This window comes from Mastomys coucha, unplaced genomic scaffold (assembly GCF_008632895.1).
Source record: "Mastomys coucha isolate ucsf_1 unplaced genomic scaffold, UCSF_Mcou_1 pScaffold19, whole genome shotgun sequence".
NCBI classification, from domain to species: domain Eukaryota; kingdom Metazoa; phylum Chordata; class Mammalia; order Rodentia; family Muridae; genus Mastomys; species Mastomys coucha.
Window position 1 is genome coordinate 5,015,722 of NW_022196901.1, and position 15,440 is coordinate 5,031,161.

At 41.9% G+C, this 15,440-nt stretch overlaps 1 protein-coding gene across 10 annotated transcripts in view; it reads right to left on the minus strand.

The window, feature by feature from the left end:
- Positions 1-15,440, minus strand: part of Adam22 (ADAM metallopeptidase domain 22) — a 233,357-nt gene that overhangs the window by 195,229 nt on the left and 22,688 nt on the right. For all 10 annotated transcript variants that reach the window (XM_031379990.1, XM_031379989.1, XM_031379992.1 and 7 more), the window contains one exon: positions 5,578-5,654. In XM_031379990.1, coding sequence (XP_031235850.1) covers positions 5,578-5,654 — 77 coding nt within the window. The remainder of the gene's footprint in view (positions 1-5,577; positions 5,655-15,440) is intronic.

Here is a 15,440-nt window from a genome sequence, read left to right on the forward strand (position 1 = left end):
TGGCAAGTGACCTTGGTTTGTGTTGTTTATTTTCTTATGCTTGCCCTCCACCATCTGGTTATCTCTAGAGCTAACTGCCCTTGCTAAATCTGACTGGAGTCAGTCCTTCTTGTGATCCTGCTTCTATCAGAACTCCTCAGAGCCAGGCTGTCTCTGTGATCCTGTGATTCTGGGATCCTGTGACCCTGGGCTTGTTAGAGCACCTGAGAGTGCAGTAGCTTCCTCTGGGTGTTGTGGGACTGGCTGTGGAGCCTGGGCCGAAGTTCTGCTCAGGACACCAGCCCAGAGAGGCCAGAAGGAACCTGAGCCACTCTGCTGGAGGAATTCCTGTGTGCCTGGTCCCGCAGGTCCCAGTTACTCCCGGTGTTGGGACAGATGTTGTGTCCTCCTCACCTCTGATCCTGAGAGTGTCAGAGGGCCTGGGATTGGAACTTCCTCCTCACATTGCTTTCTTATACCGCTCCAGACAACATGTCCAAGAGTGATACTGCCCACAGTTGACAGAACCCTCCCACATCATTAATCACAGAAATGCCCTACAGAGATCCCTGCAAGCCAATCTCATAGACACAGACCCTCAATCAAGACATCTCACAGGTGTTTCTAGTTTGTGTCATGTTGGCAAAATCTAACCAGTGGACCATGTATTCAAGAAATAAGTTTAGAAGTACCACTTTAAAAATTCTTAAATATAGAAAACCTGAATCTGAATTATCACAAACCAATGAGGAAAAGACTCTTTAATGTAACAAAATGTAAGGAAACTGATAATCCACTCTTAGCAATGTCTTTCTGTTGTCTAAGAGGCCCCAGATATTTTGGCTCTTTTTCATCTTATAACCTCATTTAATAGTGCTCCTGTCTTATGGCCTTAAGCTATTCTTCCTGCTCAGACATGCTAAGCACATTCTTGTCTTCACTTTTACTGTTGCTCCTTCTGCTTGGGGGCTCCTTACATCTAAATGTCACCCTTCTTAGAGATGGCATGTCCTGACAGAAACTGTTAACTGTCACCTTCATCACTACACAGGTATTCCACTAACAAGGCTAACCACCCTCTGATGTTACCTTATTTGACAAGTTCAGTGTCTTTCTGTCCAGAAGGCAGGTTCCTTAAGAATAAGCCACTTATTTCCTCGTGGTCTCCGAAGCCCTCAGATCAAAAACTCTCAGCTACACCCAGGGGATTGTGTGCGTATATGTCTATCTGCGTGTATATATGCATATCTACATGTTTATGTATATGTGTGCATACATGTTTGTGTGTATATGTAAAACAAAAATAAGAATCTTAAATTATTCAGTGCAGATGTGTCTTCTACACAATGTACATTATGAATGAATATTCTAGCTAGAAGAACAAAATATTCATTTACATATTAACTAATAGCAGGGAAGGGTCTGCTGCTTATTATCATCACATAGCCTCATCACTAAGACTCTTGTTCTCATCATTTGTTTTCATCTTCTGTATTAACCACTCATAGATGGGTGCAGTCAAATAAATAAGAACTTCTAGAGCTAGCTTTTACTTCCAACTGAATTCATATCCTGTCTTTTATCCATCTGGAACCCTATTTTTCCTATAAATTCAAGGCTCCAGGGGAAAGAAGACAGAGAGTTACTAATTGGCAGGTGATCCCCTCAAACTAAAGACAAGTCTGAACTTGCCCATTTGACCAAAATCTGAGTGTTCTGTTCTTGCCCTTGATTTCCCCACCCCAATCCCACCACCCCTGACATCTTCTATTCAGAGTGTCAGCTCTGGTCTTCTAAGTCTAGGTGCCATCCCTGAGGTGAAAGAGGGAATAAAAAGATTGGAATAAGGCTCACAGTGTAAGAGAAAAAGTATTTGGATGCTATTGAAATAAGAAAAGGGAAATAATTCATAATGAAGAAAATCCACTTTACATCTTGGAGTTGGATCATCCCAGATCTGATAGCTACACAAGAGGATCCCTTCCAAAAACAAGGACTTCAGAAAATGAGTTCCTTCTAATGCTTTTGTATGTTTCACATTCCAGTAGAGCCTGTCACTCTGCTTGTGGCATTTGCTTCTCTGTGGTCTGTTGATAGAGGGGTCATTTTGACAGATAACCTGTCATAAAATGCTCAGGGAGCTAAAAAGAAAACTTTCCCACTATTCTGTTTAATTATTCCCTCATTGAAAAACAGTTGAGTAATTTACAGGAAAATACTTAGCCTGGATTGCTCAGATAATATGCTGGATGTCTTTATTGAGCCTTCTTCTATCCTTTGCCGACCTTTGGAAGGTCCAGTTTAGCCTCAGGACCAATCATAGCAGAGCAGGCCATATGTTTGCTGTTATTAATGTATCTGTCCTAAAGAGTGAAATTTCATAGCCATGACCCACGAAGGAAGCTGCTTCCTAACCTTCATAACTCTGCCAAAAAAGGAACTGGCTGTGCTTCTTGCTTTTAGCCTTTCTGAATTGTTAAGATGCCTTTTGCAAAACTCCAACCCACAGGGTGAATGAACTCTTGTATAATCTGATTATAGATAATCTGGCTTACTGACTATTTTGAAGGAATGTTACATAATAATTCTTTTTCTTCAATTTCAATCTAAAAATAAGTATAATTAGATTGATTCTGCAACTGATATGCAGATACACATTTTCTGGTAGTAAAAGAAAAAAATTTTGTTTGTTCCAGAGTCCTTGAATTCCTTCATGAAAGAGCTCAAAGCTTTTAAAAAGAACATTCAATTTCTACTTTCCTTCTTCCTAAACCAATAGAATAAACCTCAGCAGTGAGACAAACCAAAAGCATGAAATTTAAAAAAAAAAAAAAAAAAAAAACTACTTAAAAATGAGGTAGAAAAAAACCTGGTGTTTCCAGACTAGAAGAACAGCTACTAACACACTTTATACCCAACTACAGAGACACTTTCACATTATGTCTACTGTCATTCTATTCACAATACAATAGCTAGAGAATGAAGCCAACCTATACATGTACCAAGAGATGGACAGATAAGAAAATGCAGCACCAATGCAGAATACAATGTTGCTAAGTTGTAAAGAAAAATTAAATCATGGGCAGAAGAGATGGCTTAGCAGTTAAGAACACTGGCTGCTCTTCCAGAAGTCCTGAGTTCAATTCCCAGCAACCACATGGTGGCTCACAACCATTTGTAATGGGGATCTGATGCCCTCTTCTGGTGTATCTAAAGACAGCAATAGTGTACTCACATACATGAAATAAATAAATCTTTTTAAAAAGTTAAATCATAAAATTTGCATAATTAAATGGGACTAGGAAAAAAAAGTGTACTGAATAAAGTAACTCCTCAGGCCCAGAAAGGTAATATGTTCTTTTCTCTCACATGCAGATCGTGCCTTCAAACCTTCTCTTTTGTGTGTTTAACTTGGAACACAAGCAGAAGCCCAGAAACTAGCTAGACCCTTTGAGAGGGTGCTTTCAAGACGGGAGGCTAGAAATTAGCGTTAGGTAAAGCTAAAATAGGGAAGCTGGGTACTCAGGGAAGAAAGCGGAGGAGTGGGAATAGGAGGGAACCAGGAGTGGAGGGAGGGCTCACCCTGAGGGGTTAAACCACATGGAAGTCCTCTATCTCACAACCCAGCTAAAAGATAATAATTGGAGGGACAGAAGAACACAGGTGAAATTTAAAATGGCGTGTGAGTGGATAATTCTTCGAGTTAATGAATTAAATGTGATGAGGGCAGGGAATAGGGAAAAGAGCAGTGCGGAGTGGGTTACAAACAACTAAAGACGTATGAAAAAGCCTACAGGAACCTACTAATTAGTAAGCTAGTTCTAAAACATGACTTTTAAAAAAGGAGTTAAAGCGGAATACCTTGCATTTAATAGACAACTGTCTCACTGGCAGAGTGCTTGGATTATTAAGAATAAGCTGAAGTATAAGTTATGAGATGCCTTCCTACAAGTTATTTGGTCAGGGAGATCCTAGAAGTCTAAAAAATAACACAGATTATTGTCATTCACCTTACAATATATAAGTTAACTGTGCTTTGGAGGTGGGCTTCTGGAGTGTGCCACTGGAGGTGGGCTTGAAGGTTTCAAAAAGCTCACAACAGGCCCAGCATTTCTCTCTGCCTGCAGACCAGGATGTAGAACACTCAGCTACTTTTCCAGCGTCAAGTGTGCTCGCAATGTGCCATGCTCCTCGCCACGATGGTAACGGGAGAGCCTCTAAAACTGTAAGCCAGCCCCCAGTTTAGTGCTTTCTTTTATAACACTTACCTTGCTCATGGTGTCTCTTCACAGCAAGTGACTATGATTTACACATGCACCCATGAACCCATGGCAGCTGGAGTCACCTGCGTACGTACGTCCTGCATAAGATCAAGCCAGCCAAAATGCCAGCATAGGTAGTAACTGTAGGTGGTTACTGAGTAGTTAGTGGGAGTCACAGTCGCTGAGAGCTGGACTATCATTTTTGAGATGTGGCCACAGGTAGGATGCTTAAGTTCCAGTGAACAGTCCCACATCCGTGCGTATATGAACAGTACTGACTGGATGCAGTTTGTAATTTAAGATGACACGAAGTTGGGAAAAGAATGTGCTGAGGTGATAAGAGAAATAGAAAGTAGGTGTGGGGAAACTGAGTAATTAGGGTTAGGGTTATACCGTATTTCACTGCACATATGTATGAATTCAAGAATAAAGACAAATTTAAAAAGGAAATAGCTACCTACCACCTACATTTAGTATAGATACCAGACCAAAAAAAAAAAGTCTAATATTTTCATGCCAATATCTTTTTTTAAAATCTACTTTTCTCTCAGTCTTGTAAGCTTCTTGTTTATGTTCTAATAAATATGGTCATGGGTGTTTCTTCCTCAGAAAATGAAGGGTTTTGCACACAGAATTCTTCAAAGGACAATAAGCAAGTTGGCCAAAATGTACATGAATGAAAAGACTCTCTCTACCTCTCTTTCCCCCACCCTCTCTCTCAAAAACCACAAGAACAAAACCATTAATACGGCTCAGCAGTTCAGCAGGCAACAGTGCCTGCTACCAAGAGTGAAGATCTGACTTCAATTGCTGGAACCCACATGGTGAGACCCGACTTCCACTAGTTGTCCTCTGACTTCTACACCCACCTGCACATGAATGAACTTGTGTATACTTGAGTATGTACCCATACAAGCACACATAGAAAGAGGGACTTTTCCTGCCTTAAGCGTATTTCCATAATCTATCATCCATCGGAAGCTCAGGTCACACGTTCTTTTTTTTTTTTGGTTTTTTGAGACAGGGTTTCTCTGTATAGCCCTGGCTGTCCTGGAGCTCACTCTGTAGACCAGGCTGGCCTCGAACTCAGAAATCCACCTGCCTCTGCCTCCCAAGTGCTGGGATTAAAGGCGTGCACCACAACGCCCGGCTTCACACGTTCTTATAATGCAGATGCTGGAAGAGCCCTTGCCTTCCATTACATGTTCGTGAAAGTGAGCTGGTAAAGTTGTTCCACTTCTAATGCATGTTTATTTCCTACCGTGAGCAGCACTAACACCTTGAAGTCAAGAGATGGCACAACTGACGTGAAGACGACTGAGCAGCGAGTACTTACTGGTTCAGCAGCACATCAAGAATGAACGAGGCCCCAAAGGCATCCACCTGGAAGCTTGCCTTGTCCACGTGAGTCAGCTGCAACATCAGAAAGGGAAAGCGCATTTACTAGTCAGCTGTGGTGGCCAGAGGCGAGCATTTCTTAGGATGCTTCTGAAAGGCTCCTGGCGTCAGAAATGAGACAGCAGTACAGCCTATTACAGCAAAGCTCCAGACCGGTTCGAAGTTAATTACCATCGCTCAGGGCTCTGCTTTTCCGCTTTGTCTGTCTTCATGAAACATGGCACATCCAACTTTACTGCATTATTCTCTAGTCTGTGAACAGCTTTTTCAAAATTAAGCTTTGTACCTCAAAAGGGAAACTGCGCTTCACTCAAGAGTGAAATAATACAGTAAATATTATCTACTTAGAAGGAAGACATTTAAACTAAAATAAAAAATTGTCCATCAAACTTCTTACGTATACTTTTAAAATACCTTCCCAGTTCTAAGTGGTAAAACCTAATTTCAAAGAAGTTGCCACCTCTTTCTACGAGCAAACTTTAAGACTTTGTATATACTGAGAATATCATCTCCCAAATGTTTCTATGACAAAAATAATCACTGCTTACTGTGTCATCCTACAAATTCTGACAACCAGCAGGGACTCTAAAAATATCTACTGATCATGTTAATATTTGCATATTGGATGATCATGGCCATAAACTACAGGAAACAAACAGCTTTTTCCTTTCACTCCCAGTACCAACAATCACCAGCTCTAAGCAGAATATGGACTACCAGATTTTTATTGTGGTTATTCTTCTGTTTATACATTCATGTGCTCTCAGGTCTGTTTGTTTTTTCATATGTGCCCAATTCTCTAAAATAAATATGTATAAACGCTACCATGAAGAGAAACAATGAACACTGTTTTGGAGCTAAACCCACCTTAGCAGCCTCATGTAGCAAATGAGGCTGATGGTGTTGTTGATCCCTGAGAACCAGCATCATGGGGCGGGGCATCAGCGGGGCTGCAACCAGGCCTGGACTGCATCAGCGGGGCTTCAACCAGGCCTGGACTGCATCAGCGGGGCTTCAACCAGGCCTGGACTGCATCAGCGGGGCTGCAACCAGGCCTGGACTGCATCAGCGGGGCTGCAACCAGGCCTGGACTGCATCAGCGGGGCTGCAACCAGGCCTGGACTGCATCAGCGGGGCTGCAACCAGGCCTGGACTGCATCAGCGGGGCTGCAACCAGGCCTGGACTTCACGTTCACTACATTCAGGGTGTGGTGAAAGGAGAGGGCCTAACTAGCAGTAATAGAGCTCTCTGGGAAAACAAGATGATTCTGTTGAACAGTATTTGAAAGAACGTGGATGGGAGACTCCTGCACACCAGTTCCTAAGACCCAGTTCCTAAGTTCCTGTCTACCAGGAAGACAAGGAGTTCAGATACCATCACCATCGGCCTCATCAGTCAGTCAAGCCCAACTCCTCTCACTTTTCTCAGCCAACTCCAGGTACCACCAAGCTCTGGTTGCCTTCATTTACCATTGTCCTTGGAGTCACTCTTTACCACTCCTTACTCTGTCAAAGATCCTTTTCTACCACACCAACAGCTCCTGCCCACCCCAAGCACAGTGCTCCTTGGCTCACAAGCACCTCCCTGCACTCTATCCACATGGGCTTCTTTCATCTACTCTCTAGGTCAAAAGAGCAGCACTGCCCATAACTTTTACTCACTACTTCTCCTGAGAGGTTTTCTGCATCAGATCCTTGACCTAAATGGTTTTCTGCAAACAACCCTATCTGAATTTCAGGACTCAGGCCACTACCCCTCACCGTAGAAAATGCCACAGAGGCCCTAATAGACGACCACAGAGGGGGTGACTTAAATAACAGAGAGTTCCTTATTCACAGTTCTGGAGGATGGATGTCCCTGGACAGTGGCTGGCAGGTTCAGTTTCTCCCAAGGCCTCTTTTTGACCTCAGCATGTCCTCACGCAGTCTTCGTGTGTGAACTCTCAGGTCACTCCCCTTTCTCCTGAGGATAGGCATCCTCTTGAATTAGGGACCCCAGCCAGATAATCTCATTTAATCTTAATCTCCTATTTTAAAACCCTGTCTTCATGTATTACCACACAAGGAGACAGCTCCAGGACATGAGTTTTCAGGCAGCCCAGTTTGGTCCACAACACTCCTCTCCCATAGTCTTCCATCTCTCTCTCCACTGTAGAGCAGGATGATTTCAAGGACTTGATCCTGACCAGCAGTAGGAGCTCACTCAGTATCTCTGGAGTAGCTCACTAACAGGCTGTCTTATTAATCACCAGGATGCCCAAGTAAACCATGATACAACTACAAATTACCTGCTTACTAGATGTAGTCTTCCCATTAGGCCTGCTTGCTCTAAATGCCAGCTCCGTAGACAGTTTACTTTCTGCCTAAAAGCTCCTAGGGTTTCCTAAAGCACTAAGGTCATGTTTTGGGAACAGCATTAGGAAAGCTCTACTTACCAGAACTGATGTCTCAATTAAAATGAACCTTTCCCTCTTCTCTTCTTCCCAGTCCCTGATGTGACTATAACAGCTTTTATCTCAGTCTCCTCTGAATTGTAAATATTAACATCATAAATCTGTGGCGAACAAGCTACATCGGTTTGATAGCTCAGAGTCCAGTAACACTACCATTAATTTTAGTAATGTATTTACTGTTTTCGTTCATTCTAATTCTTCTTTCCTTGTTAATTAGCATGTGATAATTGTGTAACTGTATGAAGTATAGCATAATATTCCAAAACATTTTTATAAAATTATATCAGGGTGATTAAAGTTTCTGTTTCCTTACCATTTTTTAATATTTAGAGCCTCTGAGCTGTTCTCTTACAATTTTTCATAAAATATCTAAGAGCTTACTGTGAACTCTCATCACCCTACAGTACAGTACAGCTTATTACTCCACTGTAAGTGTTTGGTACCTGTTATCCAACCTCCTGCTATCTCCTTTTCACTCCTTTTCCTAGCCTCTAATAATTACTAGTTTTCCTCCCCTCCTCCTTCTCCCTTCTTCCTCCTCCCCCTCCTCTTCTTCCTCCCCTCCTCTCCTTCTTCTTCTCCCCCTCTCTTCTCCCTTCCTCCTTCTCCCCGCCCCTCCCTCTCCCCCTCCTCCCTCTTCTCCTGCTTCTCTTCCTCCCTTTCTCCCTCCTCCTCTTCCTCTTCTTCTAGACTAACATTTCAAGCTGTCATATGTGAGAAACGATAAGAAGTACTCATCTTTCTGCATGGCTTACCTCACCTAACATAATATCCTCTAGCACTATTTATTTAGCTCAAAGTAATTCAGTCTCATTTTTATATAATTTCTTCCTGTAGTTCTTTTTTACATCTGTGTTTGTTTGTTTGTTTGTTTCTACAGGCCTCAGTCAAGACCCAAGGAGAAACATAAACTCAATGGAAAAATAAAGAAATCTTATTTTAACTAAGGTTCAGGCATTTTTAAGTGTGTATTACTTAATACAATTCTAATATAAGGTGATTTTCTAAAACTATATTCAGAACGATACAGTTCTTTGACAGTGCTCCACGTGCTAGGAGGAGTTAGACTGACATGTCTCTGCTCTACCTGCCTACTATGAGAAGACTGAAAGTGACTTATTAATTAGATTAAAAAAATAAGTTTAGGGCCGGGCAGTGGTGGTACACGCCTTTGATCCCAACACTTGGGAAACAGAGGCAGATGGATTTCTGAGTTCGAGGCCAGCCTGGTCTACAGAGTGAATTCCAGGACAGCCAAGGCTACACAGAGAAACCCTGTCTTTAAAAAAAAGCAAAAACAAAAAAAAATAATAATAATAAGTTTAGAAAATATAACCACTCTCTTAAGAGTTAGGCAATTTGGTCTAAACTACCAGAATGGATGGTGGACTTAGGGTGGTCTCAGAAGGCCTTTCTGAGGTAGTGACTCAGAGAGGTACAGCAATGACAGGAAGGCAGAATAACAGCCCTGCACAAGCCCCACACTCTTGCCCCAGGACTGGGAACACACGGCCTAACAGAGGGGTCATAAAAATCAATGATTAAGCTGAGGACTTATGGGGAGATTATCCTAGGTCACAAGGGGGGCTTCTGTCTGATACCATCAGCTTTCACAAGAGGGAACAAGAAGACAATAGAGAAGATATGCTGATTTGAGTACAGAGCAGAGCAATGAGAGATTGGTGGCATGATCAGGCACATAGGCAGCCTCCGGACACTTGAGAAAACAAGGAGCAAGTGTTCCTCCAGGGCCCCCGAAAGGCAGAGGCATCAAGACAACTCAGTGGTTTAGGGGACTTGCTGCCAAGATTGAGACCTGAGTATAATCCTCAGAACCCACATAGAGGAAGAAGTCATCAGGTTATCCTCTGACCTCTGTGCACACTTAGAAAGGGTCTGAGAAGATGAGCCTCCTAAAGAAACACAGCACAGACAATGCTTTCCAGAACTACAAGACTGTACTATTTTTTTTATTTTTTAAGACACTATGTTTTGAACAACATGTTATAACCACAACAGGGAATTAATACAGGGTCCCTAGCACTGCTTTTGAACAGTTAGGAAAACGAATCCAAAACATTCATTGAACCGATGCTGTATGACATTTTCCTCCATCGCTGGGTTAAAATCAAGGCATCCAGAGCAGCAGGGCTGGCACCCGTGAGGGCACAGTACCAGATTCTACACAGAGGCCTTCAGAAAGTGTCAGGCCACTTTATGTTGCTATAAAACACACACACACACACACACACACACACACACACACACACACACATCACTGAGTAATGAATGGATAAAAATATAGGTTTATGTTGCTCACAATTCTAATGGGTGACGAATCCAAATGGCCAGACACCTACATCCTCAAGAAGAACCTCTGGCTGCAACATGAATAATGAAGCAGAAAAAGAACCTGCAATGTTCAGAGGAGGCCGAACATCTTACAAAAGCGCCACCTTTGTGGTCAGGCATGATGGCATGTGTCTTTAATCCCAACATTTAGGACTAGGGCACGAAAACAGGTGGACCTCCGAGTTTGATGTTAGCCTGGTCTACACAGAAAATTTTAGAGCAGCCAGGGCTACATGGTGAGACCCTGTCTCAAAGACAAAACACTCTCATGAGAACTAATCATCCTCTCAATCAGAGGAGGCCTACATAAAGGTGGCGGCCACACTATGCTTAGGACCTAATTAGCTCCCTCCAGGCTCTACATTTCACAGGATCCACTGCTTCAGCCAAGCCAGGGTTGGGACGAGACACAATCAAACCTCATCCAACCACAGTACCACACTGGCAGTAAGATAACTGCATTCCATGTGGTGGTCCAGCAGTTGGGAGCTGTCTTCATATGTCTAGTATATAAGTAATCCAAACAAAAAAGCAGGTACTTCCTTAGCTTACACTGCAGAAGTAATACATTAAGTAAGAATTACACTGGAGTCGTCTAGTATTAATAGTCCAGCTTATGACTCGGCAGTTTTAATGAGGCAGGATTATCCTCAACTTTAACCTTAAGCCTTGCTTTCTAAAGTTGAAAGAAAACAAAGTATGTGAGAGGAGACAACTAGCTCACATATACTACCAACTTACTAATTTTACACTGAAGATGAAAAGTTAGGAATAGCAGAAGTCCTGTGTGTGGCTCAGCAGAGAAACGCATTCTTCCATGAGCAAGGTTCTGGGCTTCCCCAGCATACCCTCCCCCACCTAACAGGCAGAGGAAGAGGAAGATAAGGACAAGAAGATGACAATGATGACAACTATACCTGAGGGATATTCCACAAATAAAATTTTATTAAAATGGGCTTCTAATTATTATGTAAAAACAAATTTTGATTTTAGGGGGTAGAGGGAGTGCTAGGCTTTGAAAGAGGGCTTTGCACAGCTAAGGTAATTCTCCACCTCAGTTCTTCATTTCTTATTTTAAAAGCTGTTTAAACACTTCAGTGTTATGGACTAGTGTTGAAAAGATTCCTAGAACTGGAAAAAGGGGATACGTTTATCTTACAAACAGGGAGAGTGAGGCACATATGGGCAGAAGTCACTCCCAAGTACACCAGTGGTTGGCCGGTAGCTGTTGGCCGGTAGCTGTTGGCCGGTAGCTGTTGGCCGGTAGCTGTTGGCCGGCAGTGGTTGGCCGGTAGCTGCCAGAAGGCCTCTCCACCACACCTGAAGGCCTTGCTATCTACCATTCCGTGGTTCAGAGGCACACGCAGGTTTTCGTGATTTTTGGTGAGTGACAATTATGACAGAAACATCTTTAGAGACATGAGGATGATATCTGAGCTGCATTTTTAGAGGCTACAGAAAGAAAATCAAGCATGAAAAACAAACTTTCAACTTCTGTTTTAGAACTGTTTTAGAACTCGATCTGACCTCATCTGACACACAAAGCATGCTTAAGGCCAACCTAATTAAAATCTTAGAAACTCAGGATTACAGTTTAACAAACAAATAAACATCCATTTCCACTGAATAGTTGGCATAGGTTTTGAAAAATTTGGCTAACAATCTATAGGAGCTGTGAAACAAAGGTTGCAGAAGGAAAAATGTAATAATATTTTTCAAACTATCCAGATGGTAAGAAACTTTAATAAATCTTTATAATTACATAAGGTTAATTTTAATTTCTAATTTCAAAAATGAACCATAGAATTGTAGGATCCAAAGAACTTGATAGGATTTCCAGATTGGGACCTGTTTATTATTCACAAAACATCTGAAATTTAAACATGAAGTTAATATATCACCGAGTTCCCTATAAATTCAGGGTCTTGACATCCTGTCCTTTTCTCTTGACATCATCTCAAGCCAGACATCATCAGCAAACCAGAGCCAACCTTTATATGCCAGAGGTTAAATTTAATTTTTCAAGATTGTCTTTTTAGCAACTTTTTTAAAAGTAAGCCAACAATAAAACATTCGTGGCAAAGTCAAACTTTAGCAGAAATGAAGGTTCTTAAGTAATTTCAACCCAAACATAAAGCATTGACTAGTAATGGATCGGGAAGATTATCAACCAAATGGTATGCAACATAATTGTAAAAGTAATTAACATTATTAAAAAGAATTTAAGATTTTAAGTTTGCAGCAGAACCTTTAACTATTCTTGTTTCCTGAATACTTTGTCACTTGATGGATTCCTGGAAGTCTAGTATCTTCAGTTTAACAAATGGCCAATAACAAAATAACACTTGTGTGTACATATTAGCCTTATTTTGACATCATAAAAAATAGCCTCACTTTCATCCTACCCATTACCCCATTGCCTCAAGTAAACTTTTGTCAGAGGCCTAAAACTTCAATCCACCAATATTGCTATTCTTTGCTGTAACACTTGTGTGGCCATGTGAGTAAGAGTAGCCAGGCAGCTAAGATCTAAGACAATCTTGTGAAGAATTGTGTACATGGCATTAGCTAGGAGAGTAAGCTAATACAACATACATGATATAAGTGATATCATTCATGTTTCTGTATTAATAACTCTCTGATAAATACAGCTCTCATTTCTGTCTGGCCAACTCAATCACACCCATAGTTTTCATAAGCTCTGCTATATACTACACCTAACTTATACAGTATCTTTAACTAAACTGTTGTTTAAACCCAACCACCTATACTACTATGGCAAAAATCAAAACACTGCCTGGCAATAGGTCATTTAGGACAAAACTTAAAAACAACAAGAGGAACAAAAACATGCTCTCAAAAATGAACTTTAGAGAGAGTACAGGCAGGTAGGTTGGTGTCACTAAACTGAGCAAGTATGTGGTGAAGAGATGAGAGAAACAATGGTTTGTGTTCAATGAAGAGAGGCTGAACTGGAGATATGAGGGTGGTGATATGAGTAGCCCAGGCCTGTGCTGCCTCCAAGGGCAATGTCTGGGTTCATAGCCCTGCCACAGAGAAGTCTGTGTTGATAACCATGGCTCACTTTACCACCAAAGCCCAAGCAGATGTCTGAGCTGAGCTGGCTCCGCCCCTTGCTGACTGTGGGAAACTCTGGAGAGCTGGCCCTGTCCCTTACCTGGGCAATGTGGGAGGGCTGGCCCTGGAGACATGGGCATGAGAGGTGGACCTGCTCCTCATCAGCTGCCCCAGGCAGGAGACCTGGTCCCTGGTCCAGACAGAGAGGACAAACAGGCCCCAGTGGCTTGGGCAAAGCAGGGCTGATCAACTCACCTACAACCCAGGCCCAGATCCAGGACTTTAAGTTGGCCCACCCCAACATTTATCCCATCTATGAGATCCTAGAGCACATGAAGGAGCCTGTCCAGCAGAACCAAAGCTGCAAGATCTCTATGACAGGGCAAGAACAGGATTACCAAGAGGAGTCCCAGTGAGGATCTAATATTGATAGTATAGCAGAAGCCAGAGGCCTTGAACCAGACCAAAGACTCATTGCAATGAACAGTTGCAAGTAAAGCTGTCTGGGCAAAAAGGTACAGTGTGTGCACACACTGTGGCTTCCACAGAGATATTTTTTAATGATTTTTTAAATTTTTTTTTCTTTTGGAGGGGAGGTTGCAAGGGTGGGGAGCAGTTATAGAGGGACTAAGAAATGAATGAATTGGGGTGCATGATGTGAAATTCACAAAGAACCTATAAAAAAGTTTTTAAAAATGAACTTTAAAGAGCTAACCCAGGATGAAATACTAGGTCTTTTGTCTACAAGTGAATAAGCTGGAACACGTCTTTTAGAGCTTCTGATCTAAAAGTGTTCATCTCTGAAAGAACAGAAAGCAATGATGCACATTGTGTGGACTTGTTACAAGCCAGTGGGTCCATTCAGCCTTTAGAGTTTTGACCCTGGGGATACGAAGATGAGTGACATGTGATCCTTGCATCCTCCTCCAAAAGTCTCACAGTCAAAAAGTACCAAGTGATTACAAAATATGCAAATGTGCCATAACGGTATGAGCTACCCAGCAGCTCTCCCTCTGCAGTGTAGCCTGCGGTGACTTGGTGCCCCTCAGAATAAGACAGCAGCATAAACACACCATGTAAAAGACTAACAAAGGTTCAAAACTTAGGTCCAGTCAGCAAAGGAAATCATGAGAAATGCTGAAATAGTCAGACAGTCTGAGGAATTGGTTTGGGAAGGTCAGGCCTAAACTGTAGGTATGAAGGAACATCTCAACACTGGCCTCATGCTGAATTCTCCCTAAGAAAACTTCAATAAATGCACAGGAGCCTGTGCTGTGGTCTCTGAGACTCTGGTTTGTTTAGTCTACAGTGAACACCCTAAGGTGACATCTTTGACAGTGACCCCATGTGAGTCTAAAGGAGATACAGAGTGAAAAATCACCATTCTAAGAAATGCACTGTTTAAAGAGCACTAAGAAATGGGTGTTCGGACCTTTGTGGTGATAGATATCCAATATGCAGAATTTCACATTCCTTTACTATTTATAAACATTAATAACAAAAGTTATTTTTGAAACTGATGATCCATGTCTTCTTACTAATCTGCTAAATATGACTTTTTGTTTTCTTGAGACAGACTTTCACTCTCTATCTTTAACTGGCTTTGTGCTTGCTATGTAGTCCAGGGAGACTTCAAATTCCCAGCAACATCCCTGCTTCAGGCCCCGTGTTGAGATAGCAAGTACGTACCAACATACTCAACAGTCCTCCCAAGTATTCATTACAAGTAACATGCATGTTCCTCTGAAAATTCTCTACCTAAACTTTACTGAATTCAACCAAAAACAACAGAAGTTTTCAAGTTTTTATTTAAGGAAGAGACAAAAAAGGGAAGTGGAAACCAGGCTACACTGTGAGGTGACATGAGGAACTCAGATAAAGAACATGGAGATTCTAATCATGACCATTTTATTAAAAA